Source organism: Eupeodes corollae, chromosome 3 (genome assembly GCF_945859685.1).
Source record: "Eupeodes corollae chromosome 3, idEupCoro1.1, whole genome shotgun sequence".
Classification (NCBI taxonomy): Eukaryota; Metazoa; Arthropoda; class Insecta; order Diptera; family Syrphidae; genus Eupeodes; species Eupeodes corollae.
Window position 1 is genome coordinate 95,415,735 of NC_079149.1, and position 18,978 is coordinate 95,434,712.

The following is an 18,978-nucleotide window of genomic DNA, read 5'->3' on the forward strand; positions in this document are numbered from 1 at the left end:
TATTGTTTTCAACATTAATTTTTTTTGAGAAAAAACGAATTGACAGTTCTTATTTTTGAAAAAGTTTACTTTCAACTCAAATATCTTTTCAAAAATTAAAAAAATATTTTCTTCAAATTTTTTTTTCTCACAGAAAATATTGTTTTTGACATTCAGCAATTTTTTTTTATAAAAATCCAACAATCTGCTTTTTCATTAAAATAAAATCTGACAAAAATAGTAAAAATTGATGTTCGGTTCTCGATATCTCGTGAATAATAGAAGATATTGGCCAAACAATTTCTAATTCATCCGATTTGCCAGAAACAAAAACTTTTTAGAAATGCTACTAAAATAGTTTTTTAACAAAAAATCTCGTCAACAAAAATAGATTTCGAATTTGACAGACAAGAAGGGAAGTTATAAGTGTGGGTGGCACCCCGCCCTTTTTTTGAATTTGAATTAATACTTATTTGTTATACAGTAAGACAAAACACCCATTTAATATTTTTGAAAATCCTTCCATTTTTTTAAGTTATTATCAATAAATCAAGATTGATTAGAAGTCAATATCTCAGCTATTACACGGCCACACGAAAAAAGTTATCCCGAACATACGTACACAAAGCACACACATGCATCCTCTTTAAACAAAATTTGTATTTACATTCCTGGGACTTTGAAACGTCTTGAGAAATGTCAACATTTTTAATTTCTCAAATTGGCAATTGGGCAAGCTAGGAACTACTTTATAACTGCTTTCTAATCATTAAAAACTCTTGTGATCTTAAGTAGAGATCTTAATACCCACTTGTGGATTATTTTGTCACACGCTTAACCGTTTCACAGAAAGAGGGCAGAAAGTGCCCAGTGCTCAGCAATTTCTTGAAATTAAATTGTTAGTGACAGAAGCAAAGTTTGTGAAACTAATACAATATTGACCCATTATTATGGCCTGTTTCACCCCCAAAACAGAATTTGTCTCTGATTACAAATTGAATTCTTATAGCGATTATACCAATTTATTTTTAGGTACCTGCAAGCCCCAATTTGTTCATACTACATACCTACCTTTTGCAATTTTCCCATGCAATTCAAACATTCCGCATAAATCTTCTGAACTCTGGCGACTTCTGGTCGCGACAACACAAAACCTTCCAATCAAAACAATTACGATACCAGAAAGACCGACATTCTCTTCTGTAAAAAAAAAACAACAACAAAAATAAAAACGGTACATTGGCAATATAGATGATAGAAGTAAACAGAGAGCAAACAAAAAAAAAACCACAGACACCCACCGGCTGTAAACTTATTGATTTGGCAAAGCTCGACGTCAGGTCGTGGGTCAGATCGGTTCACTTTATATAGACAAGACACACTATAGCTGTGGAGTGATGCTATATGATTGTCTATGGAAGATCATCAAGAGAAGCTGTATCTAATGTTTGTCCTCCACTGCAGCGTTATAGATTTATGGCCAATGAAATCCGCCAGAAGTGTGATCATCATCATCATCATGATCAATATTACGGTCGGTCGTATCTTTGTCGTCATATAGCCGTTCCAAATTCAATTACTTCATATACCGCAAAGCTTGAACTTATTTTCTTGGTGGTGATGGTTGTCTCTTATGATATGATGGTTGGAATGAAGTTGCAGAAATGACTTTTGGTCAGAGACTCTCGTGGTCATGTTGAACCCTTCTTTGGTCTGACCAATATATAGATTTTTCTTAAGCCAAATTAGATTATTGCCTGGGTTACCATCTCATGTTGTTTTTACGGATTTTAGGGGGTTTCAAAAGTAAAAATACATTAAAGTTATCTGTGCTATGGATATTTAAAATAGCGAACAACAAAAAGTGTGACTTCCGCTAACTGGTGAATGATAATAAAAACACGTACAATTCAGGGCCCCTGCTCTAAAGAGGGTTTTACTACTCAATTATTTTCTTAGCCCAAAGAAACAGCTGTAAACAAGAGTAATTCTTCGTTTGATCTAAGCGTTGGTGTAAATTTCTGCACTCAGAACGGAACCTAGGTGGGCAAAGTCATTAAAGTTTCGTCTGTCGGTGTTGACGTTTTGATTGAAACTTCACGCCTGTCGGTGTTGTTAGTTATTTTCTTGATGAAAGCATGTACTTCGTTTTCCGGACTTAAAAGCTTAATAATCCATTTTTGCCGCCTCTGCCTCAATACTCACAAAAGCCCCATCGACCCCACACATCATCGAGTAATTGGACAGACTTTTGAAAGATATAGCCTCTAGTTTTGACGTGGGGCTCTGCATTATTATTTCATAAATGATGTTAAAGAAGGCTTTTTTGACATCGAAAGGATCGGGTAAGTTGTTTCCAACCTTTATAGAGCAGTATGAGTTCTTGATAGTCATCTCGCACAAACTGAAGATCTTGATAACACAACTAGACATGACTATACATATACAGCTCGTCCATGTAGATTCTGCCTTATGGGGTCTTGAAACCAATTAAAAGATGGTGAGCGTTGATTTAATGGTCTTGGGTTTATTTCGAGGGACTGTCGTTATGTGGATATTTAATCGACTGCAGACTTTCCAGGTCTAAAGCCACACTTGTAAGGACCACTAGGCTATAGACGCTCACATATCGGACGTGGTAGGTCGAGCAAAAAACACTCTTGACTTATATGATCACAAGTTTGATTCTCCTGGGAATGAGAACTTTTATCCCGAATAGGGTTAGAAGTATCGGACCTAAGGAAAACGCATGGTTCGATGAGAGCTGTAAAGAGGTTATTAGGGTCAAGAAGGTAAGTTTCCGTTGTTTTAAAGCCAATCCAACTAAGGAAAACCGGAGTAAGTTCAAGCAAGCCAGGAAGGCCTGAAACGCCTTTATTCGACTTACTAAATTACTGCAAAAAATATTGCAATGTCCCGAAGGCAGTAAAAAATTTTCGTCATTTGTGAAAAATATGAGGAATTCTTCCTCTTCCTCGGTTCCTACGCACGTTGTGAATGACACTCCTTTTCTTAGCTCTTTAGAGCAAGCAAATTTCTTTGCTAGGCTATGACTCCGCCTGTACTTGAGCGAGTTAGTGATTCTATGGGACCAATCTTTTTTCCCACTCGTACTCTGGCCCAGATGGTATCCCCGCTATTGTTTTAAAGGTGTGTTCTTCTTCGCTGGCAAAACCACTGCATAAGCTTTTTCATCTGTCCTACTTCTCAGGTCTCGGCCCGAGCGGATGTAAAACTGCATTTGTCCAGCCTATTCCCAAGAAAGGCGAATCTTCCTCACCGTCTAATAACCGACGAATTGCACTTACTTCCCTTCTATTTAAGGTCATGGAAACGCTGATTAATTATCAACTCAAAAAATATCTCGAAGATTGAAAGCTTTTAAATGACCGACAAGCGTAACAATACGTCCACTGGTGATTTCATAGTCCATCTCACCTAACAGTGGATGAAATCTTTACATCGTTTTGGAGAAAGTAAGATTATTGCACTTGATATAACAAAAGCTTTGATAGGGCTTGGCATCAGGCTCTCTTATCGAAAATGCGTGCTTTCGGTTTTCATGAATCCCTCCTTCATTGGATTACTAATTAGCTTTCGAATCGTTTAATACAAGTTGTATTGGATGGATTCAAGTTTAAAACCCATAAAATAAATGATGGTGTGCCCCAGGGCTCTATTCTATCTCCAACACTCTTTCTCATTTTTATTAATGATCTCCTGTCTGCAAATTCTAATCCAATACATTGTTTCGCTGACGATAGTACTCTTAGCTTTTCATATTCGTTTTCAGACTCACATCCCTCTTCTTCGGATGTGGAACTGCAACGACAAAATATGATAAGCTCATTAAATTCCGACCTACACAGCATTGTACAATGGGGAATAAAAAACGGCGTGGCCTTTATCCCTGGAGTGCACTTGCATCAAGGATACTGAATATCTCGATATTCAATTGTCACATACGCGATGTTGTCAAAAATGCCGCAAGATGTTTGGGTTTCCTAAGGAGATGCAAGAAGTTTTTCTCTCCTCTGATCTGGCTGTTATTTACAAGACTTATATACGTCCAAAGCTTGAGTATAACTTCCATAGCTGGGCTGGTGCTTCTACAACTTACAAGCCTTTTGGACAGTGCTAAACGTAGAGCATTTAGATTGATTGGTGATAATACCATCATAGGTTCATTTACGTCGCTCGTACATCGTTGTAAATTTTAATGTCTCACTCATTTTTACCGTTATTTTAACGGTTTATGCTCTAGAGAAATAGCTAGCTGTATTCCTGCCCTTAAACTGTTCAACCGTAATACTCGCGCTTCTAGGAATGCTTCTCAGTATAAACTTCGAGCCTAACTTCGGTCGTACTGTCAAGTACAGAGATTCGTTCTTTAGCCGTACTATGCGAATGTGGAATTCCTTACCGCACTCTGTCTTACCCAGCAATTGCAATATTCAGGAATTTAAAACCAATGTGCACCGACACTTTCTATCAACCCGTCTCTTCCTTTCCTAGTGCTAACCCTTTTTTTTTACATAACAATTATAGTAATGTCCCCTTAAGTTATTTTATAAAATTGTGAGGTATGGAGGAGAACTACAGTTTAAAGCCGAATCCAAACGGCTTATTTGAGGAAGCACTTTTCATGCAAAGAACTACTATCAGACTATTTGTCAATTCAAGTCCTCGCAAGATGTAGAACCCGTGAAAAAAAAAAACTTTAGGTGGCACAAACAGTTTAATCCCAAGACCACTAGCATGAAAGTCCAATCATCGGACATACCCTAAGATAAGTTAGTGCTCGGCATTCAAGCCATCTTCTATAGCGGCTTTATTAGACTTCAGCTTAGCTATGGCAATCTTAACTTCGTCTAAGTCGGGAGAACGGGATTGTTGGCTTTCGTCGTACATGTTGAATGGATTATCCTGCCTGACAGCGATATTCGGCTCAACGTCGCCGTTATGCAGTCTGCAAAAGTGGTCCTTCCATATCCTCAGCATTCACAGCGGTTCTATGATGTTTCTTTTCAAAATCCCTTTTACCTAAAATTCTGACAGGTTCCTTGGCTCTAATCCTTGCACCAGTTAAAAAACAGCTGGAGCTGCAATCTGAATCCTCTTTGTACTCTACGTAAGTGTAGTTGGGTCTGACAGTGCCCGAATATACGATGCAGTAGGTTGATTAAACTGATTATAAAATGGAAGAAGAAAGCGATGAACTTTCTTCACTCTCTCGATGTGCTTGAACCTGTTCGGTTGTGCTTTCTTTATCTTTTATAATGTCTAATAAAGTAACCCTAAAGTGCGCTAAATGCCTAAATTCCTTGCTTGACGAGGGTATCAAGTGCGGTTTATTTTGTGGAAAATCTTTTCATAGAATCTGTACCGGAATTTCTGATGATTTGTTTAAAGAAATTAGCAAAATTAATTCTAATATTTCATTCCATTGTACTGAGTGCGCTAAATTCCCAGTCAAAGAATTATTTACTAGAGTAAATGACTTAGTCTCTGTGGTAGATGTTCTCACGAAAAAAATGTGCGAATTTGACTCTCTTCAAGTGAAATTGAGTGAACTTTTAAACAGCAAGCCGGCAAAAAACAACAATAACTTTGTTTCTAATGCAAGCGAATCGTGTCTAAACACTTTTAATCAAAACCATGAATCCTCTTTACCCGTACCTTGTGCTATGCCTATTTTAAGAAACAATGCCAGTTTGGTGACAACTCAATTTTCAACTGATATAAACAACAATACTAACAATGATTTAGTTGAAAATGAAAATTTGAATTTGCCTAACACTCGAAGTCGTCGTGCAGTGATCGTCGGTGTTGACAACTTGCCCGATGATATGAACGTTGTATCCCCAATAAAATGGTTACATGTATCCAAATTCTCAATATCAACTTCTGAAATAACAATTAAAAAATATGTGTCTAATAAACTGAAAATTCCTTTTGATGAGGTTCAGTGCTATAAACTCATAAAAAAAGATGATGATATAACCAAACTAAAATTTATAAATTTTAAAGTCGGTATTCCTTCGGCCAAACTAACTGATGCAACCAATGTAAACAATTGGCCTGTTAATGTGTATGTAAAAAACTTTAAATTTTTTCCAAAAAACAAAAACTCTCCAACAACAATTTAACATCTACATTACCATCAATTACTCATGCTCAAACTATCAATGCTCTCCACTCGCAAAATAATAACAAAAACTCAGAGATCTGTATGTACTATCAAAATATGAACGGTTTTTCTTCTAAGCTGAGAGAACTTTTTTTTTGCTATTGATGCCTGCTGGTGTCAGTATGATATTTTTCTATTTACTGAAACTTGGCTATATAAAGGCATATATGATGAAGAGTTTTTTGATACATCTTTGTTCTCCGTTTTTCGTCATGATCGCATTGATGTTAACAAATCAAGAGGAGGGGGTGTTTTGATTGCTGCGAAGCGCATTCTTGGAGCTATTGCTGTTGACATTGATGTTGTTGTTGCTGATAATTTACATATTGATCAACTTTGTGTTCGTGTGGATGCTGTTGGCTGTGGTTTCCTGATATTCTTGAGTTATGTTCCACCTAAAAGCTCTTTATTTATATACGAAAAACATTTGTCAAATATTGATATGGTTACCTCCATGCCAGAATATATGAATTATAAATTTTGTGTAATTGGTGATTTTAATTGCGGTGATATAATTTGGTCATTACAAAATAACAATTGCCTTGTTCCATTTTCTCTTCCATCGGATATTGATGTTTTATTAATTGATTCATTGTTTTCGAATAATCTTATGCAAATAAATAATGTTACTAATTCGCTTGGAAGATTTTTAGATTTAGTATTTATTTCTGAAGATTTACAATCTTCTGTCATGGAGAATTGCCCTTTGCTTTCGAATTCTGTTCACCATAAATCTATTGATATTTGTCTTAAAAACTACAATTATGATAATTTTAGCAAATTTAATAGTTCTAAAATGGTTTATAAATTTAATTTTCATAATTTATCTTTGATGAATAATTGTTTTAGTAATATTAATTGGTTAAATGAGTTTCTGGATAAAAATATACATGAAAAGTTCCAATGTTTTAAATTCTTTTTTAACAATGTTTTAAACGATTGTATACCTATGTATAGCAGAAAAGTTAGCTCTCATCCGGTTTGGTATAATAAACGAATATTAAATTTGAAAAATGCTAAAAACGCAGCGTTTAAAAAATATAAAGAAAAACCTTCCGATGATTCTTATGCAGTTTTTTCTCGTCTCAGGAAAGAGTTTGTTTTTCTTTCAAAATTTCTTTATTGTAATTATATTCATTCTGTTGAAAGTAATCTTAAGCAATCTCCAACATCTTTTTGGAAATTTATAAATACTAAACGAAGTACTACTGGATTTCCAACAACTATGTTTTTGGGTAATAATAAAACTAGTGATCCGAAAATGATTGTATATTTTTTTGGACAGTTTTTTGAAAGTATTTATAACTCTTCTACATCATCAACAATAAATTATCAATATATTAATGCCTTGCCATCTATTTTTGATTGTTCTAGCATATCATTTGACTTAACCGAGATTGAAGATGCTTTGCATAAACTTAAACCTAAAAAAACTGCAGATATATTAGGATTTTTCCCTATTGTTTTTCGTCATTGTGCAAGTTCTCTTTCTGTTCCGCTCTTACATCTATTCAATGAATCTATTTCCAATGGTATTTTCCTGAATGAGTGGAAAGTCTCTATCATTGATCCGATTTTTAAATCTGGATCAAAAAACTTAATAACGAATTATAGACCAATAACTAAGCTACCTGTTGTTCCAAAGCTTTTAGATAGCCTTGTTCAAGGTAAATTTAAATCTATCATAAAGCAAAATGTAAGCAAATATCAACATGGTTTTTGGAAAGGTAGGTCTACTAATTCTAATCTAGTAGAATTCACAAATTTTGTCATTAATACTCTAGACAGTCGAGAACAAGTTCATGTGATTTATACAGACTTTGTAAAAGCATTTAGTAGGGTTAATTTAAACATACTCTTAAAAAAACTGCAAGCATATGGCTTCCATGGACCGCTACTTCAATGGCTTTCTTCATATTTACTTGATCGAAAACAATATGTAAAGATCGGGGACTTTTTCTCAAAAGAGATTAAAGTAACTTCTGGTGTTCCAGAAGGTAGTCATATGGGTCCTTTATTATTCTTACTTTTTATTAATGATCTTCCAGATGTTCTTAAAAATTCTCATTGCCTTATGTATGCGGATGACATAAAGTTCTTTTCTCGAATTTCTAATTTAAATGATTGTTTTCTTCTTCAAAATGATCTAAATTCATTTGTTGATTGGTGCAAGTCAAATGATCTGTTGTTAAATGTTGACAAGTGTGCTTGTATGGCCTACAATAGAACTTTGTTAAATATTATTCCAAACTATTCATTAAATAATTTTCCGTTACAAGTTGTTGAAAAGTTCAAAGACTTGGGCGTTGTATTTGATTTTAAATTGAAATTTAACTTACATATTAATTATATTGTATCCAAAGCAAATTCTTTACTTGGATTCATCAAAAGAAACTCATTGGAATTTAAGGACCCTTACACCATTAAATCTTTATACTGCAGTATTGTGCGTCCTGTTCTTGAATATAATTGTGTTGTTTGGAGCTCTACAACTGATTTTAATAAAAAGAGAATTGAAAATGTTCAAAAAAAATTTCTCAGATTTGCTCTTCGAAATATTTTTGAAAACAATATAGAAGGTTTCCATCATTCTTATAATTCGAAATGTTTATTACTTGGAATACAAACTCTTGAGTCGAGAAGAAAAATGTATAGTGTCATGTTTATTCGTGATATTTTGACTTCAACCATTGATTGTGAGAGTTTGCTTAACTGCTTGCATCTGTATGCTCCTTCAATTTCCTTAAGAGCCAGACCGCTTTTGTCAATTGATTCCCATCATACGCTGTATGGACAACGTGAACCGATTTCCGCATGTTGTAATTTATTTAATATGTTTTATTCTAGTTTGGATATATCAATGTCCAGAAACTTATTTAAAAGTCGATTGTTCACTTTAATTAATTAAATTTTTTTTTTCCAATTTTTAATTTTATATATAATATGTAATATTATGTATTTATAAACTGAATTGTATTATACATGTACTTAAATTGAAATCTGTTGAATGTAAATTCGTAGATTGGTTACTTAAATAAATAAATAAATAAATAAATAAATAAATAAATAAAAGAGCTCACGTTTTGACAACAAAATTCAATCATTGTCGAGCTTTGTTCGTTTGTAAGACAGTTAATCGGTTAATGGTTTAGTTAAAGAATATGACTGAAGATGTTTGACAGTGACATAAAACACGAATAGTGCGAGAGCTGTCAAAAACAGTTTTGCTATAAAAAGAAAATTTATTTATTTATTTATTCATCAGGCAGAGACACAGCTCTTAAAGACTACTTAGAACAATATTAAGTTTATATAAATAATAATAAATAAAAATAAATCGCAAACAAATCACCCTTTACAAGAGAAATTGAATGATGCACTCTCCATCATAAGTTCTAAAACTTTTATTTTGCTTAAAATCTCACTTTTTAATTTTAGTATTGTCATCTTTCACCTTTTTTTTGACATCTTTTTTAATCAAAAAATTCAAAAAATCATTACGGCTTCCCTGGCTTATTGGGTGATCTGATCGAGTGCCCTCTTGGTCTACAATCTGCAACCAAAACATAGTCTACTGCAGGTTATAAACAAAAATCCATCTCTTTGCAGACATTCTCCCATGCACTTCTAATTTGCCCCTCATCATCATCTTCGAGGTCCAATATACCTAAGATTCCAAACTCTCTAGACTCTAGAGTTCTCCTGATCGCCCCAATGTATCACGATGGATTTATAGTTTACAATGCACGATCAATCAAAAATCGTGAATATGTGGCTGTATGGTGTGTTCTATGGTCCTACTCGTACCCACAGTTGGATCTCAATTTGGAGGCTTCAAATTCAAATTGAAAGGCTTACAAAACAAAAATACCTCAAATACAGTTTGGTTCATTGATTCGTCGACGCTCGACCCGCAACGCTCAGGTCACTTATAGTAGAATCACCTAACATGTGCTTAAAGTGGATTTGATGCACTGATGATGATGCACCAGGATATGGGATTAGAGGCGATGGATGACGATGGCGATGGCGATGTGTGGTGATTCAAAAGAATTATTACACCTGATTTGGATCAGATCTCATGAACTTGACCATCATCATCTTCGTTCATCATCATCCATTTTGCATCTGATGCTGGGTGATGATGAAAGATGTGAAGACGCTTAGGCTCTCGTTCTATCTCAGTGAAAATGTGTGTGGCAGTCATAGGCGCATAGCCAGCCACTGCTGTTATCAACCGATGATCATCCAATCACGAATATTTAATTTCGTTTCACCTGAGGTCTTATCGTTTCGCGTTCCACTTAACGATTGGATCTTGTTTCCTAGTTCTCTCCCAGTCTCTGTCCCTGACTCGAGTACGAGTAGTATTTTGGTTGATTTGGTTAGGATTGGGTGTTTTACGGTTGGTGTACTCAGACCTAAAGCCATCTAAAGTTCCTTGAGAGGTTTTAACCATTTTTTTTTTTAGATTTTTTGGATTTTAATTTGTTTTTTGTGGAAAATCTTGTTATACCGTTTGTTGTGTAAGCGAAATAAATTTATGGTTTATGGTGGTTGTGGCCGGTATGGTCCATGAGAATTTATTTATTGCCAGAGAGACCTGTTGTATACCTTTAACATACCGATACCTAGGTACTTAAAAGAGGTGAATGTTTTGTGGGGGTGATGTAGGGAACGATTTAGAATGGTCATAGAACGGGAAATAAAATTATGTTTGCATTTGTACTTACATTACATATATGTAGCACATTGCTTTGGACATTCAAAAAAAGATAGCAATGGACCTGAATGCGGAGACATTTGGTGTCAAACGGTTTGAATTCATTAGTTAGATCTTTTGAAAGTTAAGAAGACAAATTAAATGCGGCTAACATGGTGTATAATTTACTTATTTGAATTTTGCAAGGCAAATGGAAGTTGGATGGATTTTCGCAACATTGTATTCGTTCATTTACAGAAAAAGAAGATGATGGGAGGAAATATGGGTGGACAAGGATTTAAAAAAATGGTCTGTAGATAAAACTTATCGCAGATTTAACTAAAGCAGATCCTAAAAATTCGTGAGTTAGAAAAAGATGTTTGATTTTAATATTTTTATTTTTTCTCAAGATATTTGAGTCGAAAATCATTTTTTATCGGTTTTAATATATTTTTGTAGAGTTTTGTGCAAAATTTAGTTAATCTGATTTTTCTAAAAAAATGTTTTTTGGCATTCTATATGTAGTATACTAGAAAATTCCCAAGAAAACCCATGGGCAGTTGCCAGATTTTTGTATTTAAAAATTGGTACAACTAAAAAAAGACTTGTCAGAATATTAATAAAAAAAAACAAAATTAGAAGAAAGTTTTGTGAAAATCAAAAAAAAACTAACTAAAACTAATAAAATGGACAATTTTCACGAAGAAATGGTAAGAAAACGTCTGGAAATTGAGATTAACCAAACAATTTGACATAGAATAAAAACTTCAAAAAGGGGGTTTGTTCATAGACTACTACATTAATATGCGGTGTTAAAGCGTACTTGAAGCTCGCCTCAATTCTTATATACCTAAATCGAGTTGAAATGAGCTTGATTCGACTCGATTTCATTATCAAATAATATCAGCAGTAACACATTGATTTTTTTCCCAATAGAAAACACATGATTCCAAATGCAAAACTACTCAATTAACACAGCCATCGAGATGCAATATCAATCGTACCAACATTTGATAAGGAAATCACATAAGATCCATTCAAGACTCGAATAAATGTCATAAACCCATCCCTAGTAAGATCCTACTATATAATGAATAGATACACGGGTAATATTTGATTTTGTTTTCGAAATATTTTAGTCTAAGATCAATTTTAACCAATTTTTAAATCCCTTTATAAATTGGGAACATTGGATTTTTATAAGAAAATTACGTTTTTTCAATAACTATGTTTCATATATAGAATGAAATTATGTTAAAGTCGATATATTTACTTCAATTTTCCCAGAAATTTAAGTAGAGGTCAAAAATGTTAATTTTAACTTCCCATAGGAAGTTATCAGGCACGAAGCGTGACTTTTTTGGAAGCGGAAGCACTTAACGTTGAACTTAAAATTAAAAGTCATTTAATCAAGATCATATTTTTTTTATTACAGAAATGTAAAAGAAAATTGTATTAAATTAATTTATTTAAATAAAATAAAATATAAAATTTAGTAATATATTAATAATGTAAAATTAAATGCTAATTTCTTTTTTAAATAAAATTATAATTGATCACAAAATATTTCTTTGACTTGAATTGCACATAAAAAAGGAACAGAATTCATAAATATAAATAAAATTAAATAGTTAATATAAAATAATGTAAAATAGAATAAGATAAATAATTAAAGTTTTATTAAAAAAAAATAAATGTTAATTTCATTTTATAAGCAAATTATCATTGATCACTAAATATTTCTTGGACTCGAGATTATTTCACTTCAAGTGCACGTATAATAAAGGAAAATTTAATTGAATTCAATTACATAAATAAAAATAAAAAATAAAATTAATGTAATGTATAATATAATAATAAAAATAATTTAAAGGGTTATTAAGTCTTGTATATTAAATTAATCCTTCTTTCTTTTAAAGCAAAATGATCTATGACTTGGTCATAAAATGTTCCTTTGGCTTGAATTTCTTTTAACAATCCTTTTTCAATCGAAATGAGAGCTAAATTTGATAACCTTTCTTGGCCACATTTATTTCTTAAAAAATGTTTTATTCTTTTAAGACACGAAAATGATCTCTCTACAGATGCGGTTGTCACGGGAAAAGTCAACATTAACTTACAAAGCTTAAAGTACTCAGTGAAACTTTCATTCAAATCAGTATTTATTAAAAACCTTAATGTTTCTTGAAGACTTTTTGACCTAAAATTCTCGTCATTGAAAATTACCCTTAGTTCAGTTTTTAAAACTGGAATTTCAAAATACCCTGGGTATGAACTTTGTAAATTATTCAGCAAGTTATCAGGAAAATGGGTTTTAAAATAGTCATACAATGTTGCATCCGAAAGCCTTAAAAATTCAAAGTATGGCAGCGAACTAAATCGATTATCGATTTCAGTAATGACTTGGTGAACAATTGTGGTTAAAAGAGCTTTATATTGTTCTTTTGTGGAAAGGTTGACTTCAGAACGCCTGCTGTTGTTAAAATTTGAAAAATTTTCGGTTTCAACAATTTTTTCCAAAATGAATCGAAACTTCTTGATTTAATTAAATTAGAAATACTGTTTTTGAAAATATTTACTTGATTGAGACAATATTGAACATCACTGGACTTGGATTGAAGAATTTTAAATAAAATGTCACTTTGTGGAAAAAATTCATCAAAAATCAGACTCGAAATAAAACATTTTTAGAAAGATGTCTGTGCGAGCGTGTGTACGTCCGTCCGTACGTTCGCAACGTTTTTTCGTCGTCCATAGCTCAAAAAAATGTTGTTATAAAGATAATAAGGCAGAAAGATTCAGAAAGGGCTCTCAAGAAAATTGCGTGGGTAGTTTTTTTACCATAGCAGTTTGAAAAAAGGTGAAAATTTTGGTTAACCGTTAATTTCTTACGAACAAAAAACGCTTAAGACTTGAATTAAATTTTATATAATATATTGTAACGTGATATCAAAGAAGTATATTTTTTGAAAAAAAATCCATTCCTCGTTTTTTTTTATAAATCAAAAAAAACTGAAAAAAAAAAATGTATCACCTCCAAAATTTTACGACTAAAATATGATTTTATCTCCAAAACAATTTTGAGCACCGAAGAATAATGTTTTTGACATGTGATAAAATTTTGAGAAAGATCGAAGAGACAGTTTTTCTTTATAAATAATAAAAATCTAAAAAAACATTACCCAAAGTTGTTAAAAATTGAATATCGATTCAAATATCTTTTCAAACTTATTTTATCTTATAAGAAATATTGTTTTTGACATTTTGAAAAATGTTGAGAATAACCGAATTGACAGTTTTTTTACAAAAAAATAAAAACCTAAAAAAACAATTAATAAAAGTTGGTAAAAATTGATTTTCGATTAAATATCTTTTCAAAACTTTGGGATATTGGCTTTAATTTACTTTTATCTTTCAAAAAATGTTTTTGTCAACATTCAGTAAAATGCTGGCAAAAATTGAATCGACAGTTTTTTTTACAAAAAATTAAAAACCGACAAAAAAATTAACAAAAGTTTTTAAAAATTGATTTTTGACTCAAATATCTTTTCAAAACTTTGAAATATTGGGTTCAAAATAAATTTATCTTATAAAAAATATTGTTTTCAACATTCGATAAAATTTTGAAAAAAATCGAATTGACAGTTTTTTTACAAAAAATAAAACTCTAAAAAAAACATTACTAAAAGTTGGTAATTATTTACTTTCAACTCAAATAGCTTTTCAAAAATTAAAAATATTGGCTTCAATCTTATTATATTTCACAGAAAATATTAGTTTCGATATTCAGTAATTTTTATATAAAAATCCAACAGTCCGTGTTTTCATAAAAAAATTACATCTACAACAAATAGTACGCAAATTTGGTAAAAATTGATACGAGTACATATACACAAACTTTTAAGCAAGACAAATTGACAGACGGGATGGGAAGTTATCAGTGTGGGTCGCATCCCAGCCTCTTTTTTATTTATAAGATCAACGTCATAAGGACCTAGATATACGAGTAAAATTGAATGTACCGGATTTGCGGAAACGTCTCGTTCTGCCCAATGAAAGGACTACATGAGTGCAGAAACATTAGAAGTAATTGTTTTCTCCACGATCGGACGTAATGTGAATATTTGATCAACTGTGGACTTTCCTGGTCTAAAACCACACTGATAAGGACCTATCAGGTTGTTGACGATGGGCTTTAGGTTAGGTTAGGTTAACGTGGCTGCGGATTTAGAATCCACACACTTAGGCCAAGAGAAAGGCCCATTGTGATACCACATGAATCTAGAGAATTACTTCTAACTAGTAGAACCATTTTGAGCTTTTTATAAAGCGAAGAAGATATTTAATATCCTTTTTAGGTAGTTCGCTGGGATTATCAAAAGAGTAGTCCCCCAGATGAAGTTTGCGTTTGAGTGAAAGAGCAGGGCAGGTGCATAAGAGATGAGAGATTGTTTCCTCTTCTTCTTCGTCCATGCAGCTCCTACAGAAGTCATTTGAGGCTACGCCAAGTCGTATTGCGTGTCTGCCTATAAGACAGTGTCCTGTAAGGACACCTATTAGGGAGCTAATATGAAGTCTGCTTTGAGATAACAAGTCTTTAGAGCGCTTAAGGTCCAGCGAAGGCCATATGAGTTTTGTGGCTGCGCATGTTGGTAAGCTGTGCCACCTAGAATTTGCTATCGCAAAAGCTGTTTCTTTTAGCATAAGTTTACATGCAGCTATCGGTATACCTATCTTCTCCCTTTCAGGTGAAATAGGTTTGAAGGTTCCATTTTTAGCGAGTTCATCGGCTCTACAATTACCTGTGATGTCTCTGTGGCCCGGCACTCAACAGAGGTGAATGTTAAATTGCTGCGCCATCTCCATAAGAGACGATCGACAATCGAGGGCCGTCAAAGATTTGGTCGAGACACCGTCAAGGGATTTGATAGCAGCTTGACTGTCAGAGAAGATGCGGATATCAGAAGTTGATATCACGTTTTCTCTTAGCCAGGAGAGAACCTCTTTGATCGCCAAAATTTCCGCTTGAAAAACGCTACAATGATTAGGGAGGCGGAATGAGATGCTTAGATTAAGCTTTTCTGAGTACACACCACCACCAACTCCCTCATTTGTCTTAGATCCATCTGTATAAAAATGAATACTTTTGTTATCCAGGAGTTTTTTGTCCTCCCATTCATCTCTGGATGGAATGGATACCTGGAAGTTTTTTCCAAATAGGGGTTTAGGAATAGTGTAGTCTATGTACTTTGGTATAGAACCAAAGAGGTTCAAAATGATGGAGTGCCCCACATTGTTGTTGGTCCATTGAGATGAGGCGTCGAGTCTTATCGCTGTACTCGCTGCCACTTGTTTACTGAAGATGTCGAGGGGTGTCAGACTGAGGAGAGTGTCTAACTCTGCTGAGGGTGTGGTTCTCAATGCCCCGCTTATGCAGAGACATGCAGTGCGCTGAACTCTGCTGAGTATGTCGCAGTATGTGACTTTCTCCAGTGCAGTCCACCATACTGCAACCCCGTACATAAGTATTGGTCGGATGACCGATGTGTATAGCCAGTAGGTTATGCGAGGTTGAAAACCCCATTTGCTTCCTATAGCTTTCTTGCAACGGAAAAGAGCTACTGTAGCTTTTTTAACTCTTTCCTGTATATTGGATTTCCAACTTAATTTTTTGTCCAATATCAGACCAAGGTATTTGGCTTCATTGGTAAAAATTAGTGGTATACCTTTTATCGAAGGAGGTACAATTACTGGGATCTTGTATTTCCGTGTGAAAAGAACGAGGTCTGTTTTTTGAAGATTAATACTAAGCCCGCAGTGACCAGCCTTTCTAGTGAACATATTGAGTGCATTTTGGAGGAGGTCTCTCAGTGTATTAGGATGTTCCCCTGTGACGGCGATAGCAACATCATCGGCATAAACAACCACTCTGTAGCCTTCCCTCTCAAGGGATATTAGTAGTTCGTTAACCCCTATGTTCCACAGGAGAGGGGACAGAACACCACCTTGCGGAGTGCCTCTACTGACAGACCTTTTTGTGCAAAAATCTCCCAAACTGGAGTTGATGATCCTGCTTTTTAGCATTAGATTAATGAACTCACAGATTGAGTATTCGACGTTTAAGGTCGTGGACGATGGGCTTTAGACGTTCACATATTACGGCAGAGAAGATTTTATAGGCGATGTTTAGTAAACTTATTCCTCTATAGTTGGTGCAGTTTAGAGGGTCTCCTTTTTTCAGGATCGGCCAAACAATACTGAGGTTCCATTCATCGGGCATGCTTTCTTCCGACCATATCTTACAGATAAGTTGGTGCATGCTCCTAACCAATTTATCACCAGCTGCTTTAAAGAGCTCGGCATTCAAGCCATCCCGCTTTAGACTTCAACTTAGATATGGCAATCTTTACTTCGTCTAAGTCGGGAGGACGGGATTGTTGGCTTTCGTCGACTATATTGAATGGATCATCCTGCCTGACAGCGGAATTCAGATCGTCGTCGCCGTTATGCAGTCTGCAGAAGTGGTCCATTCATATCCTCAGCATTGACTGCGGTTCCGCTATGATGTTTCCACTTTCGTCTTTGCAGCCTTCAGTTCTACGTTTATGTACCTGTGAATTTCGTTTCACCTGTTCACAAAACTTTCGAACTTTATTCCTGCTTTTAAACCTATCAGCATCTTTGACCGCACGCTTCTTATGCCCTCTCTTTTTCCTTCTGCGAAGTCGGTGTTCCTCTCGCCTCTTCTGCTCATAGAGCTAATGAGCAGCTCTCGTCCTTTTATGCAGCGCCGCTTTGCGTGCCTGTTGTTTGGCTGCATTTACCAGCTGACATTCCTCATCAAACTAGGGGTACCCTTTCGACGTTGTACCTTCTCCAAGCATCTCCCTCTTTTGCCTTGGGTCTGGAAATCCGAAGAGCTGCCTTGGCTATAAGGAGGTAGTGGTCCCAGTCGATGTTAGCTCCTCGGAAAATTCGTACTTTCAAGATGCTAAAAGCGTGTCTGGCGTGGATAGCAATATGGTCAATCGGGTTGACGGTAGATTGATCTGGAGAAGTCCAAGTTCCTTTGTGGATGTTGAAGTGTTTAAAACGCTTACTGGCTACCATGATGTTTCGCCCCACAGCAAAATCTCTGAGCCTGAATCCGTTGTCAGAAGTGTTGTCGTGCAGGCTGTTCTTCCCGATTATTCTACCAAAGATGTCTTCCCTTCCTAGCTTGGCATTAAAATCACCCAGGACTATTTCAATATCATAGCTAGGGCACTGCTTATATGTTTTGTCTAGGAGCTCGAAGAACATATCTTTGGTGTTGTTGTCTTTCTTTTGTGGGGGCGTGCGTGCATATCAGGCTAATGTTGCCGAATTTAGCCTTCATGCGTATGGTCATGAGGCGCTCATTGATGCACCTATAGCTCAAGACTTCTTGCCTAAGTCTGGCTCCAATGACGAAGCTGCATCCAAAAAAGCGCTGTTGGTTTTCGTGGTAGCAGTCTTCATAGTAAATATCGCAGACGATTAAAAGTCACAGCAAGATTCTTTGCTTTAAGCACATATTCGATTGGAGCATTGCTCAGAAAAATTGGTGGAAAATAAGAAAGGTTAAGCGAATAGAAATTCATAATAAGGCATTTGGATTTTTTTGGGCTTAACATAAGACCGTTTGACAAAGACAAATTTGCCACTCTTTTCAGGTCTTGATTGACGCAGAAAGCTCCATGTTCGATAAGGTCAAGTGCACAGCGGAAGTAAAGCTGAACGTCATCAGTATACAAGCGATAGCTCCAATTAACTAATGAAAATGAAAGTTCATTAACGTATTCAAAAAACAAGAGAGGACCCAGTATGGAACCTTGTGGTACACCAGTGGCATTCGGAAACAAATTTGACGGAGTGTCACCAGCTTACACTGCTTGCTTCCAATCATTTAGATAAGAAAAACTTAATTTAGTTGCACTAGATGAAAAATTAAAATTTGCATGACCATTCTACATAGATTGGCATGATTGACGGAATTGAAAGCCTTCGTCTAAATTCACCTATTTTAGCGTTTTGGGAAATGGAATGATTTTACAAACTTTCCATGACTCAGGGTGTATATCGAGGA

At 34.6% G+C, this 18,978-nt stretch overlaps 1 protein-coding gene across 1 annotated transcript in view; it reads left to right on the plus strand.

Annotated features, from left to right (window-relative positions):
• The window catches only part of LOC129950687 (piggyBac transposable element-derived protein 4-like), a 76,593-nt gene extending 57,926 nt beyond the window's left edge, over nt 1-18,667 (plus strand). The window contains exon 2 of the mRNA XM_056062610.1: nt 18,566-18,667. Coding sequence (XP_055918585.1) covers nt 18,566-18,667 — 102 coding nt within the window. The remainder of the gene's footprint in view (nt 1-18,565) is intronic.
• The last annotated feature ends 311 nt before the right edge of the window (nt 18,668-18,978 follow it).